A 24,367-nucleotide genomic window follows, 5' to 3' on the forward strand; every position below is an offset into this window, starting at 1 on the left:
GTAAATATAAATTTAAGTATCGATGAGTTTCATTTAGCCAGAAAGTTTATTTTTTTCAATTTGTTAATATGTTTATCATTAATCTTGTAGTCATGGTAATGTGGGCTACATCAGGCACGTAACATCATTTTTTAAGTGGGGGGGGGGGGTGCAGCCAGAGAAATTTTTTTTATTTTTTTACTAATTTGTAAAATTTGACAAGGAAAAAAAGAAACTAATTGCCCTAACTCGAAAATCGTAGTAGTGGCCACTAGTACTACTAGTACTACATTTAGTTCATATCACTATACTGTGGTAAGGAATGGGGGTTGGGGGGCAACCTACCTTTCAATGGACATTTTCAATAGTTAAGGTATTGCTGGTAAAAAAGTGGGGGGGGGGGCAGCAACCCCCCCCCCGTTGCTACGTGCCTGTACATGTATGTCTCAGTTTCAATTGAAAAAATACATTCACTTCCGCGCGAGCGTATTACTCGTAACAGAAAACATTCTTTACATACAAGCGAGTTGCCAGGCGTACATTTGTAGGGGAAAAAAGGAGAGAAGGAGAGGCAGGCGAAAGTTTTATGCTCTAAAATCATTTTGCAATAAATAAATACTTTTAAAAATAAAAGAAATGATTAGAAACAATTTAATAAACGATGAATAATAACTGAAAATCAACAGAATCAGTTTTAGGGGAAAATATGATAATAGACATCTGTATTTCTGAGATCATTAGATTATCCTTGAATCTGGATTACGTATTGCTGATTTTTTTTAAATGTATTACATTTTTATATACATGTACTACTCTAACCAATTAATTTATCATAAGTATTTTGTCTTAAGTGGGCTCTTCATATTACATAAACGCTGATACAATTAATTGGGCATATCCTTTCTCATTTTATCGTTTTCCTCCACTGCCAACAACACCCAGGCACATTCAATCCAGCACACCGCTGTTAAGTGAGAGAAGAGAAAACTCAAGCTCGTCTGACCTTGTCAGAGACGATAAGGATCCACAACGGTGTTTGTCCATATTTTGTACCAAACAAAACAGACCTTGAAAACATGGGTGCATAACAAACTTAAAATTGTTAGAAAAATAGAGATCAGGAGGGTCGAATATGCTCATCGAAATTCAATAGCTGTCAGGGGGCATCGCCCCCTGGATCCTCACCAGGCTAAACCACGGACCCATTGGGCATATTAAGCCCCCCCCCCCCTGTCTACTCTTGCGTCCAAATCAAAAGTGACCTGGAGTACATGTATATGCCACTGACATAGATTAGTATTTATGTTTTCAAAAATCCTTTCAGTGTAAGCACTTAATTTAATAAGTTTTTCTTTATTTCAATAGGTTATTGTTTTTTTTTGTCAAGTGTGTAAAAAAATATCATGAATGAGAGAGAGAGAGACCCTTGTTACATAATCTTTAAAGAAAATCTTGTATTTATTTTAATTCTTCGTTTTGTCTACATCGCAAAAGTAACAATTAATCAGTCTATGATGCTATTTAGCAATTTCCACAAATTTGGTTCATAATCAACCCATTTAAAACTATTGAGCAATCAATTCGTTCTCTGTACATGTTGTATGCACGAAATCCTCGTGCACCACATGTCAATCAAAATTGCATGACGCTAGGTGACCCTGAAATAACACCCAGCGCATCTTCTATCACTACACTGATTACAAATTTACTTCAGACACAAATAAATAAGCATGTTTTCCTTTATTATCATTTTTCTATAAAATAAAATGTAAAAATAACCTTATATACATTAACAGACTTTTAATGAGTTTTTATCTAGCTAATAACATGTAGTATCGCCTTCTCAAAAAAGGGGGGTTAACAAACATAATGTAGCTTGAAAGATAATTGAAATTGTTTTTTTTTATTTTCATTTAATTTTGCAAAGAAACCTTTTTCAGACACAAATAAGCATGTATCCTCTAGTCCTCTAGATTATTTTTTTCAGACTTCTATAGAACCTTTTACCAGCTAATTCGTATTGCTTTCTATAGAAATGTGATGGGGGTAACAAACCTTAATATCTATATTTTTTTGGCAAACTGTTTTTTTTTCTTGTGACTTTTCATAAGATGTATCTCGGAATGAGGTAATATTTTTACTGAAGTTTGGACATTCTATTTGCTAGAAATTCGTTAGGCAATTTTTTTATGGAGAGATTTTTTAAAGAGGGATGTTTTTTGCTGGGCACACAAGCACGATTATATTAAATTTTAGGGCATCTTATAAGTTTACACGTAAACATCTGTATCGTTAAATTACGCAAATTTAATAACATCAAATATTTCAAAAGGAAATTGATCTAATTTGCTAAAATAAAGAAAATGAAAATATTTATGATCAGATCCGTAAAGGGGAACTGTGATACACCGTGTTACGCGGTGCACAGAATCACTGACTTCAATGACACCGACATGGTCCGAGGTCCACGGTGCCCCATTTGTGGTCTGTACTGTACTTTTGATCCAAATCACAACCAGTTAATTTATAGCAAATAAGGAATCGTCTCACATTCTGTCTAGTTGTTTTGAAGTTGTGGTTTGTTTCGAGGATTTTCTTTATTTTTGCAGTTGAAAGCCCGGATGCATGATACTTGATAATGCTGTTTCGTATAGCCAGGAGTAGCCTCCATCCTCATTTCTCTGACGCTATTGCGAGAAATAAACCAAAACGATTTATTTGGTCATTGGACGGTTCGAAAATCATGGGGGGCGTGGTCTTTTCTGTCGTCGAGTGGGTCGTCTGAAAGGGGGACCACCATAATGATCAGTCGCCACTAGGTAAACCTCATTAAATCTTAATAATCTTTTTTTTTTTTTTATATTTCCATGAAAATTTCTAATGGTGATAAGAAATCCTTTTTTTTAAGAAATAACATGCTCTTATTTCTTTAAAACATTGATTGAATCCTAATCTTTATTAAAAGATGAAAGACCAACCATCAATCAGGTAGACAGTTAATAATAAAGAGACGATTTAAAAAAAATCTTTATCATGGTGTTCATTTTTAGATAATGTTTGACATCAAGTGCGAAGATTTGTAAATATGTTTATTTAACTTAGTTCTCCTGCCAAACAACTGAGCTTCTCTTTCGTAAAAAGCAGGCAAAAACAAATAACATCAAGTAGAAGTGAAATATATAATTTATTAAAGTAAATGACGGAAAAGTAAAACACATGTACAGTTAAGAAAATTGGGGTGGGAAAAAGGACTCAAATATAGAGTATTACACATCCCAGGCAACATATATCACAAAATCGGAATCCAAGCATCATAATGACATTGTGACATGATGTACATAGACAAAAGGGGGTCAACTGGACTAGAATAAGAATTTAAATCCTGTAATCTATCACAAGGTATAATATACATGTATTTCAAATTGATACCCTGATAAACATCATAGGATTTGAAGACATATACATATAGGTGGGAAAACAAAATAACAAACAGCCACAACCCAATCAGAGATTGGATCCACCCATCAAAAGGCGTCCTGGCAGGAGACGCAAAATTTCTTGATAGGATGATTCATACAAAAGTATTTAAACATCTCAATATTTTTCGTATACTCAGTTTAAAAGACAATACACTAGTCATTGTAAACAGGAACAAGAAACATACAATGAGACTGAGTGAAAACAATATTTTCTTACAAAAACCAGATGACATTACAAAGGACAAAACCTGAAATAGTTTTAAAAAGTATACAAAACAGTGTCTGTAGTCAAATACTAACCAGACAGCAAAATGGGAATTTATAATCATGAACATTGACCTTCTTAACTGCAGACAACTTCTGACCAGTTAAAAAAGATGTCAAACATATGCCATGCTGCACAAAAATGTGACTCTTGACTGCAGACAATTTCTGATCAGTCAACAAAGGTGTCAATATACACCATGCTGTATAAAAGTGCCTCTAAACTGCAGCCAACTTCTTATTAGGCCTAGTCAACAAAGTTGTTAAACATATACCATGCTGCACAAAAATCTGCCTCTTCACTGCAGACAACATCTGACCTGTCAACAAAGGTGTCAAAAATACATCATGATGCATCAAAGGGAGTTTTATAAGGAACCGAGATTCTATCCTGACTTTCAAACAAACCGTCCACTCTTAAGGGATTTGAATCAAGTTATGTTTTAGGAACTAAGTGGAAAGCATAGGTGTATACTCCTGTATTTGATCAGTGGACAACCATTTTATTCTTGGGTGAAGGGGTGGGGTGGCATTTCTTGGTAAATAAACAGTCCTCAAAAATGTTGAAATTAATATTTACTCGACTGGATAAGAAATATACCGGTAAATAATCTGTCTCAGACTAGTGCCACCCCCCCCCCCCCTGCTTGTCAGACATTTTTCAATAAGAGGAAAATAAATAATATGTACTTCATCTTATTGGATATAGACATTAATCTTTCCTTGACATGAAAATAAAAATAAATTGACTTGGAACATTTTGCCAACCATCCCCCTCCCTTCAGATCGAATGGTGTTCCTCCTTTCCTGTTTTGAATCAATTAGAGGGGATCTTTTGTCTTCTTTTTAGTTTCTAATATTGAGAAAGAAATAAACACAATGTACATGCTGGAAATATGAACACGATGGACATTGGCAATCACAACAGAAAATATAGCAAGTTAAGATTTTCAAATCTTTATAGCCTTTTCAACGGCAATATAATAAGTGTAGGTATATGGCAAAGTTCAAGTATTATTTATCTAGAAAATTTATTTTATAAACAGCTTTTCAAATTCAAAGATGGACAGTAGAAGGAATACTTGGCAGGAGCAAATTATTTCCATCACTTCATGTTCATGTGGATGAAATCAATTCTGAAATACATGTATGAGAAAATCAGGAAAAACATGTATACACACCATTCTTGAGAGTAAATTTGTTTTTTTTTTTTAAACTTGATATTCGGAGCAATGCATGAAAACATGGATCATAGAATGCATACATGTTTTTCAATTCTACTGTTATATTTTTATTATCAAAACAATGCAATAATCTTGCCTGGAATATTGTATGGTTGAGGAGTGTGTATTTAGAGGCAAACACCTATGTGCGGATATTACTGTCTCGTGACAGTATCTGGTTTAAATTTACATGTATTTTACGATATTAATGAACAATTGTTTGCGTGGAAACAATTTAGAACCCTGCGTAGCAAATGTACCTCGTTTATGAAAAAACATGGAAAAACTCCAAAAATTACTAGTTTTTTCTATAGCACAAGATATATAAATGTTTTTGCAAGTGATAGAAGACAATATGGATTTATATTTTTCTTAAAATTGACAGACATTTAAAAATTTCAATCGTTAAAGCTAAAGGATGCGACTACAATGCTTAATGATAAATACAAAATGTGTATCATCAACCGTCGATTATGTTGATATTTGCTTGTTTCTTTAAGCGTAGGTGTTTCTCTGCATTTGTGACGACGCTTAATGATATGATTCTATCATTAAGCAGCGATTTGGCACTATCAGTTGAGGTTGTCAAATATTAAATAAATGCAATTACATATGGCATTAATTGTTGCAATTGTAACGCTTTATGATATTTGTATCATTTTACGACATTTTATCATTAGAGTTTTGTTACAAAGCTTTCGGTGTTTTCCTTATTAATTTCTTCCTGTGACAAAGAGAACCCTCATCCTATCACGAAATATACGGATGTTGATAATCGTAAGCGTTAGTGCAAAGCACTTTTATGCATTGCACTCTACCAAAGAGAAGATAGTGATTTTTTATAAGATGAGATAAAATATCTCATTTGAGTTCCTCAATTTGTAGAAGGAAAAATGTTTTTTCCTAGCCGCTGCATCAAAATATTTTTTATTCTGGGGAATTTATATGAATTATCACATGCTACAGTAGAAGGTATGTTTTTATACATTATTTAAATATCTTCTTTTTTTAAAGTTCGCTTTTTATCATAATAGCAATGTTACATCCTTTTAAATGTAAAAAATGTAACATCAATTTTAAATTAAAATGATTTGGGCTATATATAGGTCCTAGTACACGACGATATTGTAAAAATGACATCGAATCTACCGAATGTATTATTAATATAGCATATTATCAGCCTGGGTGAACAGAAAAGTGCAAAAATCCAGGAAACAAGATAAAAGATGTTGCTATTAATTTAACTGAATGAGATAACAAATTCAGGAAGGACAGTTCTATGTTATCTATTGATAAATCCAATTGAAATTAATTCAGGATGACATGACTGATATTTGATTTATATCTTTAGGATATTTGATCTCCTGACCCTTGATTTCGACTCTCTTTTGCAAAGTTTTACCAAATTTTGATTTAACCTTGAACACATAAAGATTTGGTCTATGGCTTTCAAATTTCATACATGTATTTTCTTGACAAGACCTTTATTTCAGTACGAACGGTTCTTTTTTATCTCTTGACATTGAACTTTAACTTGATTCCAAGAATTATTTCACCTTTGCCATGTGTTAAGTAAGGGAGCAGCAACATTTCACGAACGCATCTTGTTTTTTTTATTATTTAATTAATAAAAAAATATCATTTTAAGATTGTCATTGGGATATGACATGAAGTCGGTCACGTGATCAAATTCTATAATACCCGAAGAGCGTTATAGTAGATTTGATCACGTACCGCCTTCATGTCATATCCCATTGACACTCTAAAAAAGATTTTTCTTATATTTATATTTTTTATTTCTATTCACATTACAAAGACAAAATGCTCTATAATTTAGACTTTGTTATTGAATGCAACATAACGTATAAATACGACGTCATATGACGTCATATGACGTCACAGTCAAGCCTTTCCAAATGTCTCGCGCAGTTTGCTTTTCATATGCAAGAAAGTGAGATCATCTGACCGACTGCATGTCATCGAAAATTGAATTTCATTTTTTTAGTATCATCATATAAGGAAAGACATTGGCAAATGTAAATATTTCATTTTGAGTTTTACTTTATAAGGAACATTTGTATGAAGAACGTGCAACATCCCAGCAGAGACTGATTCTGTGTTGTTTTACGTCTTATTCGATAATTTTTTTAACTTATACATGCACACAGACGACGCCATATAACGGTGGAGGGCTTCAAAATCTGACCATTACTCGGCACTCATAGCCATTGAGCAGAGCGGAATCTTTATCGTACCACTTCCTACCTTGACACGGGACCTCCGTTTCAAATGCCTCATCCGAAGGACCCGTAACTTTCACTTCAAGAGCCGAGTGCATGGCAAAGGAACAGTTGCTACCCATGTTTTCTCATCTGAGATCTTAGATCTCTTTCTCTCTCATTCTCTCTCTGAGAGAGAGAGAGAATAATGCATACCCTGTTCTATTTCACATCCTTAATTAGACCAAGACATCTCGCAATATCAGCCAGAGGGCCAAGGTCAGATATTGGTCGAGGACAACATTCAGAATTAATTCAATGACGTTTTGACAGCCAAAGATCATTAGACAGTCAATCATCTGAAAACACTTACAGACATACATACGCTTTACCGCATAGCCCTGATACATTGTATATGTATCTTGTTGTCCCAGGGCATTGCTTTTGGTGTTTCGATGGGGTGTTCAAGTTGCGATAGGATTCCCCATATGAATGCTTTACATGTTTGTTGCAGTCTCAATCAGCAGAACATGGCCAGAAGCCGCCAGTCAATGCCTTCTCATTGGATCAAACAACACGGGCGAAGTACAGGAAGATAATATTGCGATTCCCAATACATTGCCAGACGATTTGTCCTGGATTGGAGCGACAGTGAAACAGACTGCTTGGTTCGAGTTTTGGGGTATTGTTTATTTGTGTATCAAGATGAATCAATTTTATTTGCTTGATATGAATTAAGTCTGCACTTATCATTGAATAAATGTACATGAGTAAAAAGATTGCCATTTCATTTTCTACTTAAAATGTTTAATAATTGAATTCGAAGTCATTTTCTGTCTAATTATATGTACTCAACAAAAAAAGAAACGCATATTCAGAATAATATAAAAATCTAAGTTTTCAGTTTAAACCTTATTTTATCTAAGTGATTTTAGAGTGTGTAGTGATAAAAATCAAACATGTCCTATGTTGCAAATTGAAATGTCGAATTGATGTCATTTTCATCGCCCCTAAATTCAAGGGGCATGACAATATGTACTGTGCGACGTCTCAACGCTAGTTGGTTTTCAATGTACGGATGTCGTGGAGGAATACCATCTCCTCTGTCTCTTGCGAACAATTCATGCACTTTTATGCTGATTTTTTTAATCCAGCAATTGTAACATCAGTTTTTACAGCAAGTTCTGAATCGCACGAGGTGCTGAAAGGGGGGGGGGGGGGGTTAGGACGTCCTGCCTGGGTGTGGTTACCTGCGGACGGCCAATTCATGGTCTTCCGACGTTAGTTTAACGGTTACAAAGCCCATTGATGTATTCCAAATGCAGTTGCAAATTTTTGTTGCGTAGCTCCGTTTAGTATCATCGTTAGCCTGGTTGTGTTCATCTTTGTTTTGGCGTGGCATTGCAGTATCAACACTGCAATCAAATCTTAAATATGGGTTTAATAGGAGTGTTAATAGTTTCTCTAAATCCAAAATATCAACGAAAATATACATCCGATTTAGAAGAAATCAGGAAAAACACTACTTTCATAAACACGTTTAATCAAGGGAGATAATTCAACACTTGGGTTTTAAAACCCCATGTTGTCCTTTAAATAGGTCACAGGTATCCAATGATATAAAAGATAGTTGTTCCAAGTACATTTTTAAAATTTCTTTGACGAGTAAAACAATATGCGTTTCTTTTTTTTTTGAGTATATATAAATTCTGTAAGTAAACACATTCCTACGTGATTCAAAACACATGACAATTTGTGTATTTTACAACCCAATTTAAAATAAAGGTACTTCTATTTCACAGGTAGCTATTCGTTGGATACGGCGGGTATAAATGGAATATATTTAAATAATTCTGATAATAGTATCTACGATTGTTACTTTATATGCAAAGAATCTGAAAACACAACAGCTTTTGCAATAATGGTGAGCAGTCTATTGTTATTTAGTCTGATGATTCAGTTATTTTTCTATTCAGTTTATTAACAATGTTTACATATTCACCATAATTTCTGATTTTCAGGAAGAAATGTGTTATTGTTTTCCGGGGTTATTGAAGTTTGACAAGAACACAAGTTTTCCACAGGTCTTTTTAGTAAATAATAGAAATCCATTAAAAATAAAGGGTAAGCATAATCTAACAATTAAATAAACTCTACAATTGTAAACAGATGATCAACGTTTCAAGTTTGACGATTTCTGCTTTGACACTGTGGAACAACGCCCGACTTGTCCTGTACGTCCTATATAGAATTCAGCGTAATCAACATAATCAAATTTTTTTGCTAAGAAATTATCGTTTGCGATTAAGTTTGGGTTTAAAGAGGTTGATAAAATAGTCTTCTTTTGCCAAACGTAAATTTTCGTTGTCATTTGGAAGTTTATAAAAAGGGAAAATCTTAAATATTCCTTTGCCACATTTTGTGAAATGTTCACAACACGGTGTATTACGCACACTAGGGTCTTTAATTTGTTGCTTGTGCACACGAACCCTGGCATTTATTTTTCTCGTTTGTCCAATATATATATATATATATATATATATATATATATATATATATATATATATATATATATATATATATATATATATATATATATATATATATATATATATGTACGAAGAAATGGATCTGAAATTGAAGAATAACGCCATTGGAGTAATTCTAGAATTCTAGAAATGCTTCGAAAACTATGGAAATCTGATTGTCAAAAGGAAGAGGACAAATCATTTAACAGATGGAGATTCACGGAAACCTGGCTATTAGACTACGCAAAAACATATGGCAAGGAGTCTACTAAACAGCCGAAAGGAAAACAGTTGATAAGAAAACCAGTACCAAAAAACTCCGGTAAGAATGATACAACAAGAGCTACCTATGCATCTGTTGTGAGCAATGATACCATGCGGACTGGATCGAATCCCAACGTCACAAGAAATCAAAAAGCAAATCAAGCATTGCCCCCAGAACAAAGTCTACGTCGCCATTACACTCGATGGACAACGTTCAATAACGCGAATCGAAATTCACCCCACTCCTATCCGAAAAACCATAAATTTAAGAGGAAATACCAACAAGGAATTAACCACCTACAAAATAATAACCACCATCACCAACGGATTATTAGACGGTACAAACCCTCAAACATTTATAGAAATGAAAAAAACAACTTTCATCGGATGTGGTGTGCGGCACTATTTTTTAGGAGGCGGTAAACCCAACCAAGGACAGAGGCACATACCACAATTATATCAACAAACAACGCAAATTTAGTTGATGTTGAGGAAACAAATAAAACCAAGGAATCAATAGAAGTTGATCCTAAAGTGTTTAATCTTTCAGATAGGATATTAACTAAAGAAGAGATAAAATTATTATCTAGAGGCTTGAAATATACACCCACCCCACGTATGAATAACCAAGAACTTAAAACGGACGTAAAGGAATATACAGGGCGACTACGACTAAAGGAATACTTTTACGAAGATAACGATTAATCAACAGAAGATAGTGAAAATGAGGAACCAGAGGACCTGGTTAGAAATAAATCCCACTTTATTCCAAAACGAGGTAGAAATCGAACTCTAGATACGGTATGTGAAACCCTAGATAATATAAACCTACCTAATATTAAGAAGAATATTAGATCTAATCTCACAAAAGAAGAGCAAAAAGCTTTAAATGACTTACATAATGACGAAAGTATCGTTCTCAAAGAAGCCGACAAAGGAGGCGGAGTAGTCATCATGAATAAAACATATTACGAACGTAAGATTTTGAATATGCTACAGGACCCTAATTATTATGGGAGTATTAATGCAAATCACGAGACAAAAACTTTATCAAAGATAAAACAACTTGTCAGTGGTCGATCCTCGGGAGATTTAACTGCTAAGGAGAAAGACTATCTCACAGACTTTGAAACAAAAGAGAGTCAATTTTACGGATTACCAAAAGTACACAAGTCATCAGAAATCAAAAACGCCACACAGGCTCAGAGAGGAGAATATATTTGCTGTCTAAATTGGCCAATCGTAGGGGGGCCTAATTGTTCAACTCAAAGACTGAGTCACTTGTTAGACATTTTATTAAAGCCTTATTGTGAAAAGGTTCCCAGTTTTATAAGAGATGATATAGATTTTACCAACCACTAGAACATATTCAACCTAATACGAAACTCGTGTCATTCGACGTCGCGAATTTATACACAAATATACCCGTGGACTTGGGTATAAAAGCGGTTAAATACTGGATTGATAGATACCCAAACTTACTACAGGATCGTTTTGAGCAAGAATTCATCTTAGAAGGATTAAGAATTATACTTCAAAACAATACATTTGCCTTCGGAATAGACCATTTTATTCAAACCAAAGGAACAGCGATGGGAACAAAAGTGGCTCCCACGTATGCCACCTTAACTTTGGGATACCTCGAGCAAAAACTCCATCAACGACTTGTCACTCTATGGGGAGAAGAGGACGCTAAAGCTATAACATTAAAGTGTAAACGATTTTAAGATGACTGTTTCAATCTTTGGAATGACAACATTGAGAGATTATCAATTTTCCACCAATTATTAAATGACTTAGATTCCAACATTAAATTTACCATGGAAAGTAGCGATATGGAATTACCTTTCCTTGACGTTCTTGTCATTAAAGAAGATACCAAACTTTCAACGGATAGCTTCTACAAATCAACTGACACCCACCAGTATTTACATTTTGGATCCTGTCACCCTCATCACACAAAAACAGCAATTCCATACTATCTGGCTTGACGTTTATGTGCTATCGTTAGTGACGAAAACACCAGAGATATCCGACTGAAAGAACTCAAGTTATACCTTTTAAAACAGGGATATCCTCAGAACCTGATAGATAACGGGATATTGAAAGACAAAGGATATGAACGGTCAGAATTACTGTCTACAAAAACCCAGGAAAATAAAACGGATATACAATGTAATTCCATTTGTGCATACCCACAATTCAAGGAATCATAATTTGACCTCCGTAGTACACCAGCTTAACAACGTCCTGAAAACGGACCGGTCAACACAACAAATATATATAGATGTAAAATTTATTAACAGCAGAAGACATCCCAAAAATCTTAGAAGAATTCTGTGTTCATCCCATTTTAAGAATAGTTACAAAGTGACTAAGTGTGAAGACGCGCGTTGCGGGACGTGTACACATATAATGGAAGGATCAACTTATGACTTTAATGGAAGACAATTCACAGTCAATGCAAACATGTCTTGTGCCACTAAAAATGTAATATATGTAATAACGTGTGCTGGATGCCAAGAATTTTATATCGGGGAAACGGGGCGTGCCCGGATGCGTGTCCACCGACAACATATTAATTCTCCGGAATATCGGCAAATCCCTCCGAGTGAACATTTGGATACTTGTGGAAATAAACAATTCACTATATTTCCTTTTTACAAACTTTCAAGTGAAAGTGATATTCGGAGACGTGAGAAAGAAAAACATTTTATACATGTGTTCAAACCTTGACTGAACAATTGAGCATAATTATTGTAAAAATTGTACTTATTATTTTCATTCTACGGTTTTCCCGCAAAGTTTGAATATGACGTAACAATAAACGTTTGTATGTAATGTTCCGCTTATTATGACGTTATGACGTTATGTTGCTATGTTACGTATTATAAAGCTTCTGAAGATTTGAAATGAAATCGCTTAAGCTAAACTAAAGGTTTTCGTGTTTCTTTTTTAAAAAGATTTACCTGTAAACTACCGAGCACTGTGGATTTTTTTCTGTTTCAATATATATATATATATATATATATATATATATATATATATATATATATATATATATATATATATATATATATATATATATATATTATATAAATCCACACACGTATTGTTATAATAAAAAATCACAACACCGAAATAAACTCAACCGGTTTCATTTCCAATCTTCAGGAGTTTGACAATACAATGCTTAGTTACACAAAATCAACATTCATATTGTGACGTCATAAAGCGCCAATACTTAGTCGCGCTTTAGCAAAGTTCATTATGACGTCATGATAATATGTAAGTAAGTTATTACGGGAAATTAGATTTTTTATACAAATAGCACAGTTATATTATGCGGGTAAAAGTATATTTCTTAAATGAAATATAATTATGCTGCATTTAAAACAGGTTTATGTCTGTTTATAAAATGTTTTTCTTTAGTTTCACGTTCTTTTTCTGTAGTATCCCTTCGGAATTTATAGAAAGGAAAAACAGTAAAATTGGGGGTTTTATTTTTGGCACAGTTTCTGATGTGTTCGCTTACGGCGGTACACTGGTATCTTGGTTCCCTAATTTGTTGTCGGTGTACGGTCATTCTGTGTCTCAGGGTGTCTCCTGTCTGGCCGATATAATTTTCACCACAACCGGCGCAGGTTATTACATAAATAAGATTCGAGCTGGTGCATGACATTGATGTTTTAATGGTAAATTCGCTTCCAGTTTTAAATTGAAATTTGGATCCCTCTGTCAGGTATGGGCAAGTACTGCATCTGGGCTTGTTGCATCTATTGATGATTGCTGGTTCATTGTTGTTAGTAGAAAAGGATGCTTTTGTAAGGATGGATTTGAGAGACGGACTTTGTCGTTTACTCTTAATGATCTGTGAAGTTTCTAATATTTTCTTCATGTCTGGATCTTCCTCTAAAATGGGCAGATTGTTCCTAATAATGCTGAAAATTTCCGGATTTCTTGGGTTATGTGTTGACACGTATGGTATGACATTTTTTGCCTGTTTATTTTTCACTGTAAGTAGATCTTTTCTTTCTTGAGATTTGGCTTTGTTTATACCGTTTTCAATCAACTGTTTAGGAAAGTGCCTTTGAAGGAGTAGTTCTTGTAGTTCTGTGAGACGAGATTCCAAGATTTCTGAATCGGAAATTATTGTACAAAGACGTCTGGCTAAATTGTATGGGATATTATTCCTGGTGTGTCTAGGGTGACAAGAGTCAAATATTAGGTATTGTTTGGTATCTGTTATTTTGTAGAAAACATCCGTTATTAAACGGTTTTCTTTTTTAATAACCATTACATCGAGAAAGAATAACTTATTTCTATTCGATTCCATGGTGAATTTCAAAGTCGGGCTCAGGGTATTGAGAATATTAAAAAATTCCATTAGTTGATCCTCACTTTTGTCCCATATGACGAAACAGTCATCTAAGTAGCGTATCCACGACTTCCTTATAAAATTTTCAAAGTCCTCCCCGAATTTTTCTTTCACGGTTACAGTTTTTCTTCTAAGAATCCTAGGACAAGTGTAGCATAAGTTGGCGCAACTTTGGTTCCCATTGCCGTGCCTAATTTTTGTCTGTAGACTATGTCATTAAAATGCATGACAAAAGTGAGGATCAACTAATGGAATTTTTTAATATTCTCAATACCCTGAGCCCGACTTTGAAATTCACCATGGAATCGGATAGAAATAAGTTATCCTTTCTCGATGTAATGGTTATTAAAAAAGAAAACCGTTTAATAACGGATGTTTTCTACAAAATAACAGATACCAAACAATACCTAATATTTGACTCTTGTCACCCTAGACACACCAGGAATAATATCCCATACAATTTAGCCAGACGTCTTTGTACAATAATTTCCGATTCAGAAATCTTGGAATCTCGTCTCTCTTGGAATCTCGTCTCACAGAACTACAAGAACTACTCCTTCAAAGGCACTATCCTAAACAGTTGATTGAAAACGGTATAAACAAAGCCAAATCTCAAGAAAGAAAAGATCTACTTACAGTGAAAAATAAACAGGCAAAAAATGTCATACCATACGTGTCAACACATAACCCAAGAAATCCGGAAATTTTCAGCATTATTAGGAACAATCTGCCCATTTTAGAGGAAGATCCAGACATGAAGAAAATATTAGAAACTTCACAGATCATTAAGAGTAAACGACAAAGTCCGTCTCTCAAATCCATCCTTACAAAAGCATCCTTTTCTACTAACAACAATGAACCAGCAATCATCAATAGATGCAACAAGCCCAGATGCAGTACTTGCCCATACCTGACAGAGGGATCCAAATTTCAATTTAAAACTGGAAGCGAATTTACCATTAAAACATCAATGTCATGCACCAGCTCGAATCTTATTTATGTAATAACCTGCGCCGGTTGTGGTGAAAATTATATCGGCCAGACAGGAGACACCCTGAGATACAGAATGACCGTACACCGACAACAAATTAGGGAACCAAGATACCAGTGTACCGCCGTAAGCGAACACATCAGAAAATTTGCCAAAAATAAAACCCCCAATTTTACTGTTTTTCCTTTCTATAAATTCCGAAGGGATACTACAGAAAAAGAACGTGAAACTAAAGAAAAACATTTTATAAACAGACATAAACCTGTTTTAAATGCAGCATAATTATATTTCATTTAAGAAATATACTTTTACCCGCATAATATAACTGTGCTATTTGTATAAAAAATCTAATTTCCCGTAATAACTTACTTACGTATTATCATGACGTCATAATGAACTTTGCTAAAGCGCGACTAAGTATTGGCGCTTTATGACGTCACAATATGAATGTTGATTTTGTGTAACTAAGCATTATATTGTCAAACTCCTGAAGATTGGAAATGAAACCGGTTGAGTTTATTTCGGTGTTGTGATTTTTTATATATATATATATATATATATATATATATATATATATATATATATATATATATATATATATATAAATGAAATGTGTAATTGAGTTCTTAACGCTTACTTTCTTTAAGAATGATAAAATAGCAAACAGTTTTTCTCAATCACTAATTAGATCCATATCATTTATAATTAAGTACTACATGTACTCCCTTGGGCATAAATAAAAAAAAAATCAAAATACAACGTTAGTTACAGCGTAGGTTTACCCAAACTTCTGTAATGCTACTTATAAAAGAGATGCACAAGCATCGAGTCAAGAGTCAAGAAGTTTGAACACTATAAATTAATATGACCTATACTCTCTTCTCCACTATAACAGGAATGACAAGACTCTCAGTGTTTCTTACTTTTATACCAGTAGGACAGTCTATTAGACTGATTGATTGCATATTGTGTAACGTCGCTCTTAAGAATTTTTCACTAATATGAAGACGTCACCGTATGCCGGTGAAAGGCTTCAAATTTTGACCTTTACTAGGCACTCAGGACCATTGAGCATTAAGGAATCTTTATCGTTCCATCGCCTGACGCTTACACGGGGCCTCGGTTTTTAAGGTCTTATCCGAAGGACCCGCAACTATCACTTCAAAGTGCCGAGCGCATGGTGAAGGAACAGTTGCTACCCATTTTAACGACTAGGTCAGTCGAGGCCGAGATACGAACTCGCGACCTCCCGATCTCGGAGCGAGCGCTCTACCGACTGAGCTACCGTGAACGGTGACAGTCTATTAGAAATGGGTGTCATCTTATTCCATTATATTTACATTCCATGTTTTTTTCCTTATGAAAATCATTAGAAATCCACGACATTCAAATTTCTATAACACACGCGAAACCTTGTCACCGCGCCTTAGAATACACAGTAGGAACTACTAGTATATGCATTTTCTATAATCTGGGAACACCAAAATGTACAATGTTTGGACTCAATTTAATTAAAAACTATAATCCTGTTAAATTAACTTAAAATACTACAAATGTGCGTTTAAAATTATTTTGTCACTTTTTTTCTTTGCAATGTTTGTTTGCATTATATAACTTTGCAACGTCATCTGACGTCACAAACGGCTCTTACGTCTACTAACAGCGTCAGCCTTGAAAGGCGTTAAATTCACATTAAAGATTAACGAAATAAGCAATCATGAAGAAGGAAAATTAGAGAATGTAAATATAAGCATTGAATTCATATTTTTGGCTGTCTTCGGTCCTATAACACACCTTGCCGTGCCGACAAATTGAATACCGCACTAATTCACAAGCATATTTTTTCATGGCAAACTGTACAACATGAATGGAAAACTCTCAAAAAATTGTAAATCATTAAAAATTCGAAATTAAATATATTAACAATGTTTTTAAAAAAAGTTGTGAAAATATTGCTTTTTTCTAGGAAGTATAAGAGGTGACTGTTTGGCCTTCACTAAAACAAAGACAGAAGAATATCATGAAGTATTGGATTGTGAAACAAGTCTCCCTCCTCTTTGTAAGTAGTGCATGCTTTATGAAATTTCCAAAAAAAACAAGACAGATAAATTGATGATACGTCGATATCAACAGTATCGTTTAAAATAAAACTTTCGAAAATTCTATTGTGGATACAATGAAATTGTTTCAAATACAATCTATTATTCAGTCGGAAGTTCACTGTTCTTTTTTTATACAAATAGTTAAGCCATTATTTACACACTGGCCTCTCTGGTATCTTTAATCTCAGTGATGAATATAGTGGCATTGCTTCAAACTAATCTTCCTCCACTTTGAAAGCAATTACTAATATCCACAATCGTAATACTGTAAACCAACTTTTATTCGCGTGCGAGAAATTTTCGCGAATTTCACGACAGCATTGTCATCGCGAATATTTCTCGTCGCGAACCAGTCCTTAAAGTGTATGTGTCTATTAACTACAGATCCAAAAAGGCTTCATCGCGAAAATAAATCGTCGCGAACCAGTTTATCCCTTTTAAATCGCGAAATAAAGTCGTCGCGAATAAAAGTTGGTTTACAGTATATTAATTAAAGAGAAGAAGTATCAACCTCTACGAAGTAGGGGGGAGCTTATGTGAATACCTTGGTGTCCGTGTCCCAATTTAAAGTTTTTGGGGCAGTTTTCTCTTTAAGTACTTATATGTTCTACCTAGATCAGATATGCCTGCAAAATTCTTCTAGTGTGTTTCATTATACCTTGCAAGGTTACAGATGCTGCAATTTCAGCTAAGGAATGTCCAGATTTATGTTTCAGAGTCTAGGTTAACATATTTGGTGCAGTTTATAGCGTAGGTCTTATTTCAAAGAAATTAAGAGCCCTGAGGTGATCAAACGTAAATGGGTGATACATCTAAGGATGTATACTTCCAGCTGTGCTTCAGATGCTGGATCTGACCTTCAATTTCTGGATAAGTAAACAGGTTCAAGATTTTGTGTTGGTCTCTTTTATAGTAACTATTAGCACTATAACTAACAATAAGAACTTTAACCAAGATGCTTCTGACCTACATTTCCGAATGAGGGAACAGTATAAGCTTTTGATGCTGTGTCATTTAAAAGTAAATATATACTCTATCATGACCATATTTCCGTGGTTGATACATCTAAGGATGCACACTATCAGGCTATCAGGCATGCTTAAGATGCAGGACCCTACCTATATGTCCAGTATGAATTATAAAATTAAAGTTTTTGAGAAGCAGATCCATTCTAAAGTATATTCAAAGCCCTTTTTTGCATGGATAAGACACCTAAGGATGCACATTTTCAGGATTACATCTAAATTTCCAAGATAATTCGGCATGTACACTTGTAAACTTCTAGATTGTAAGTTTAATGTGGGACTTTGCCTTACATATCGTTGAGGCGAGCTCTGTAATATTTAAATAACTATTGGGAGATATGGATACGGGTTGGTAACGGGATCAAATACTCTAAAGCCCGAAGTTCGGGATTTATTGTAAAGAAACATCAATATCTGCCTTTAGTTTTAGACAAAATTTAAGTTTAAAATCAAAAAGCCTATCATATGTTATTTTGTAGAGCACAATGTCATGGTATGCTACATATAATTTTTTGGCACACAGGCCACCGTCTTTAGCACATGCGCAGAGACAAATATGCCAATGAAGTTAAAAACTGCCTAAAACGCCGATTTTACGGCAGTTATTTCGAAATTAGTATGTGGCCACACTCAAGTACCATTTCCAAAATGTGCATGCATGAAAATATTACATATATGCACCTTCATGAAAAATATTTTAGAGGTACTCGCGTGTGGTCAATATGAATTTTACATTTTATGAATGTTAAGCTTTCGTAAATATTTTATGAATGTTAAGCTTTCTTAATTATGAAGCAAGATCCCCCATTTCAATAGTAATTATAAGTTCATCATATGCGTAAATACCCTAAATTAGTTATAAGTACATCAGATTTATTCTTCATAATTACCTGGTAACTATATAGTCCCCAATTTGTCAATAATTTTGTGATAGAATATCTTAAGGTAGGTCGCGGGTTTACTGCATAAAAATTCTTACGAGAAAACACATCCTGAAAATTTGATATAATGTTCCTTAGAATTCAAAGCGTATTATCTGCAATTTTTATTAAATTTGCCTACGTAGTTCTAATGCTATATTACTATAAACGCGGTATTGTTGTTAGTATCTTTTTTACGCTTTACTATTGAAACGTATGGAAAAATGACGTTTTAAAGCCAACTTCGTGAAAATAGTTTTTTTTTTAAAAGGTTGGATTACTTTTTAAAGACGTAGACGAATTAGTCAGGAATTTCAAAATGTCAAGATGAGGTAAAATCAAAACTATTAATATAAAAAAATCAATATGTCTTCTCGCTAGATTTTTTGCTAAATATTTTTCAAAGTTTTCTTTTATACTGCTAAAATGTTGCGTTTATGGCGTTATTTTTGTCTACAACGTCATTTGTTGAACATAGTCACGTTTACAGTACGAGTATAAATATTTTGACCTTTGGAATATGCAAGATTTAAAAAGTGACATAGATACAAAATTTAATTTTATTCATCATTTAATTTATTGCGAAGACATATATAAGGATGACCAGCAACTTATTTTGACTAGAATTGTGAAATCCATATTCTGATTACAAAGTCAGAATGAACGGTATAAACTTTCCTCGTGCATGAGAATTAACATAAACAGCGACAACAACGCGAGTGATAAAATATTAGTACCTCTATTTTTAGGAAATTCATGGTCAATAGGATTTCAGGCATAACACAAAAATTTGTTCACTTTATTCGAAAACGGTAAAAAAAAAAAAAACTCCCCGATACTGAGGAAATAAGCGTCTGTGTGGTTGATGGAGGGGGGGGGGGGGGGGTACCAGCAATGTTCTTTCTATATTAGTCGCAAGCTACAGTATGTGGCCCTAAATCTCATTTTTAAATTTCGGATTCTCTGAATCAAAATTTCCATACGCAAAATGTAAAACGCTTGCATTTAGCTTTTACACTTAGAGCTTTTGTTATAAAAATAAAGAAAAAATAATACTTGTAAATTGTTTACAGTGTCTTATAGGTCTTGCAGTTCAGGTGTTTGTATAATATTGATTTTTAAATGAATTTTACAATTTATTAGCCAGCAAAACAAGGCTCGTACACGAGATTTAAGTACGTAACAACGAAACAATGATAATAAATGATGATAATAATAATAAAACCAGAAGTCTCTGTCGAGACTGTAGCTCTACTGGTTTGTACTTATAACAAAGGATGAGAAAAGAAGCCATTGCCATCAGACCAAAACTGTGAATGACTAGCGTTTTAAAGAAATTTCAAAGAAAATTCTATTTTTAGTAACCATGGTAATACCGTTCACCGAAATCAAAAACCGATGCACTGTTTTATGTATCTTAGTGTAGTCTACTTGTGTGCCAAGTAATATTGAAATCAAATCAAAACTGTAGGAGGAGTAGCGTTTTAAAGGAATTTCAAAGAAAATTCTATTTATAGTAACCATGGCAATACCGTTCATCGAAATCAAAAACCGATGCACTATTTTATGTATCTTAGTGTAGTCTACTTGTGTGCCAAGTAATACTGAAATCAGACCAAAACTGTAGAAGGAGTAGCATTTTAAAGGAATTTCATAGAAAATTCTATTTTTAGTAATCATGGCAACACCGTTCATCGAAATCAAAAAGCGATGCATTATTTTATGTATCTTAGTGTAGTCTACTTGTGTGCCAAGTAATATTGAAATCAAATCAAAACTGTAGGAGGAGTAGCGTTTTAAAGGAATTTCACAGAAAATTCTATTTTTAGTAACCATGGCAACATCGTTCATCGAAATCAAAAACCGATGCACTATTTTATGTATCTTAATGTAGTCTACTTGTGTGCCAAGTAATATTGAAATCAGACCAAAACAGTAGGAGGAGTAGTGTTTTAAAGGAATTTCAAAGAAAATTCTATTTTTGATAACCATGGCAACATCGTTCATCGAAATCAAAAACCGATGCGCTATTTTATGTATCTTAATGTAGTCTACTTGTGTGTTATGTAATATTGAAATCAGACCAAAACTGTAGAAGGAGTAGCATTTTTAAGGAATTTCACAGAAAATTCTATTTTTAGTAACCACGGCAACACCGTTCATCGAAATCAAAAACCGATGCACTATTTTATGTATCTTAGTGTAGTCTACTTGTGTGCCAAGTAATATTGAAATCAAATCAAAACTGTAGGAGGAGTAGCGTTTTAAAGGAATTTCAAAGAATATTCTATTTTTAGTAACCTGGCAAAACACCGTTCATCGAAATCAAAATAGTCTACTTGTGTGCCAAGTTATATTGAAATCAGACCAAAACTGTAGGAGGAGTAGCGTTTTGAAAAATTGTTTACAGACAGACAGACAGACAGACAGACAGACGGACGGACGACGGACACCTTACTATCGCATAAGCTCTTCTGGTCTCTGACCAGTAGAGCTAAAAAAAACAGGAAAATACATATAATTAAAAATCCGTTTTTAGTGATGAGGATTGATTCTATCCTGAAAAGTATACGCAAATTTTGGCCCCGGCTTTGATTGGCAGTCACGATGCAATACGCATGTACCCCTGAGTTTCAAATAACCCCTCAAGTTTTCCGCCAAGCAATTTTTATTCATGATAACTTTCTTTCTGCATTCCATAACTTTTACTCTGATTTATTCTGATTGACATTTAGAAGTTTAGTTACACTTACAATATGAATTATTCCTTTCATTTGGTATTGTATTCAATTTGTCCTAATTCAGACATTACATATAATCACATCACAATTCAGACTAAACTTTAATTATAATAAAACATGTACGAGGTATTCGTACAATAGCATGCACTTTGTATTTATATACTTGATTCGTACAGACTTGAAGTCATTTGCAGAGAATTAAACGGGAAACAACGTAACGTTGCCTTTGTGACGTAAATGACGTCATAATCAAATGTGCACAAAACAACAGCACGAATCGTCGAAATTGTGTACCAAATTTGATGACAAAAGCAAACCCGCGACCTACCTTAAATTGTCATTTAATATGTCTTCTTTCATATAAAATTTAAAATTACGCTCTTTTCTTTCATGCTTACGTACATGATGCAATGATGACGTCATAATTAGATCGTGAGGTCTACTGCATCTGAGCTGAAATAATTTGAAGAAGTTTGTCAAAATAATTTTATAATTAGAAAAAACTGTTGAAAATTGGTTTGTGACGTGTTTCCAATTTGTTGCCAGCACTAGATGCTGATTGAATGATTGTATGTTGTTTAACGTCCCTCTCGAGATTTTTTCACTCATATGGAGACGCCACCACTTGCCGGTGGAGGGCTACAAATTTTGACCTATGCTCGGCACTCAGGGCCTTTGAGCAGTGGGGGATCTTTTTCGTGCCAACACCTACTGCGACACGGGGCCTCGGTTTCCGAAGGACCGGTCTCCACGTCCCGCAGTGGGATTCGAACCTGCGACTTAAGGATTGACTCCTTACATCGCGACTCTAGAGCAGACGCTCTAACCACTGCGCCACGCGGGCGACTACTAGATGTTGAACGTAACAGCTTGTTTCAAATGAACATTAAAAAAAAATGCCTAATCCGAACTGATATCTAAAATTCATACATCTCTATGTGTTTTCTAGGATACATAAAAAGTTAAAAGTTTTATTATAGTTTACACACTGATATTTCAATTGAAGAAATATATGGCATTTATGAATATTATGCATTTAAGATTACAGTAAATGTTAGTTAGCTAACATTAATTTAGAATTCTTAGCTCTAAAACGCTTGCACTCTCTCTCTCTCTCTCCCTTTCATGCCATCTCTCTCTCCGTAGCTTTTCCCTTCTTTATTAACCTTTTACGATGTCTCAGAACCTTTTCTTTAGACTTCCTAATTTACAGGATCACCTTACATATTTGACGATGTCCTATGTCCTTTATGAAGTGTAAGAAACATTTCATGAACTTAAATTATTATACAATTTTGAAAAGAGCTTATTCATAGAGGCAGTTTTTACGTTTTTTTAAGTTTGTGCAGAAGGGGGAGTGGGAGGGCATACCTTTAAAAAATAATACGACGCAGATTTTTTTCTCGAACGAAAAAAAGAAAGAAAAATCTATTGGTAATCTAATAACTTTGAAATTGAATAACTTAGGATAATTTATCCGCACACGTACATGTATACATTACAGAAGAAGTATCTCTCGTAACTACTATAGAAACTGGTCAAATGTGTCCGAAATTCTGTAACTTCTGAATGCATTTTGAGGTAAATACCTAGGTTACCCGATTAAAATAAAACGGTGTCAAATGTGTCCGAAATTCTGTAACATCTGAATGCATTTTCAGGGGAATACCGAGCTGGTTATCCAGTGGCGTAGCCAGGCCACTAATGATGTGGACGCAAGAGTAGGCAGGGTGTTTGGGGGCCTAATATACCCTATGGATCCGTGGTTAAAGCCTGGTGAGGATCCACAGGCCGATCCCTCGACGGCTATTGAATTTAAATGAGCATATTCGACCCTTCTGATCGCAATTTTCTTAAACTTTTAAGTTTGCTATGCACCCATGTTTTCGAGGTCTGTTTTTTTGTAGGAAATATGGACAAACACTCTAAAATGAGAAAGGATATGCCCAATACATTGTATCGTTGTTTATGTAATATGAAGAGCCCACTTAAAACAATTTTAGAATTTTGAAGAGACAAAATACTTATGTTAAATTATTCAGTTGGAGTGGTACATGTATATGAGAATGTGATGCACTTAGAGAAAAAAAACAGCAATACGTAAACCAGATTCAAGGAAAATCTAATGATTTCAGAAATAAAGATGCTGACTACATGTACATGTACAGTATCATATTATCCTCTAAAACTGATTCTGTCAGTTTCAGTTATTATTAATCATTTATTAAATTGTTCTAAACATCTCTTTTATTTT

At 34.2% G+C, this 24,367-nt stretch overlaps 1 protein-coding gene across 2 annotated transcripts in view; it reads left to right on the forward strand.

The window, feature by feature from the left end:
* The first annotated feature begins 5,480 nt into the window (after positions 1 to 5,480).
* Positions 5,481 to 24,367, forward strand: part of LOC134256374 (uncharacterized) — a 35,569-nt gene continuing 16,682 nt past the window's right edge. Inside the window, exons 1-2 of one of the 2 annotated variants that reach the window (XR_009989713.1) lie at positions 5,481 to 5,917; positions 7,679 to 7,934. Coding sequence is in view for 1 of the 2 variants with exons in the window: in XM_062739019.1 (XP_062595003.1) it covers positions 5,839 to 5,917; positions 17,292 to 17,384 (172 nt within the window). In the remaining variant the exon portion in view is untranslated. Of the gene's footprint in view, positions 5,918 to 7,678; positions 7,935 to 17,291; positions 17,385 to 24,367 lie in introns of those variants that run through there. The other variant, XM_062739019.1, reaches the window with a different exon arrangement.

This window comes from Saccostrea cucullata, unplaced genomic scaffold, assembly GCF_032062105.1.
Source record: "Saccostrea cucullata isolate Sc308-1 unplaced genomic scaffold, CSIRO_AGI_Scuc_v1 ctg1663, whole genome shotgun sequence".
In the NCBI taxonomy this organism is placed as follows: Eukaryota; Metazoa; Mollusca; class Bivalvia; order Ostreida; family Ostreidae; genus Saccostrea; species Saccostrea cuccullata.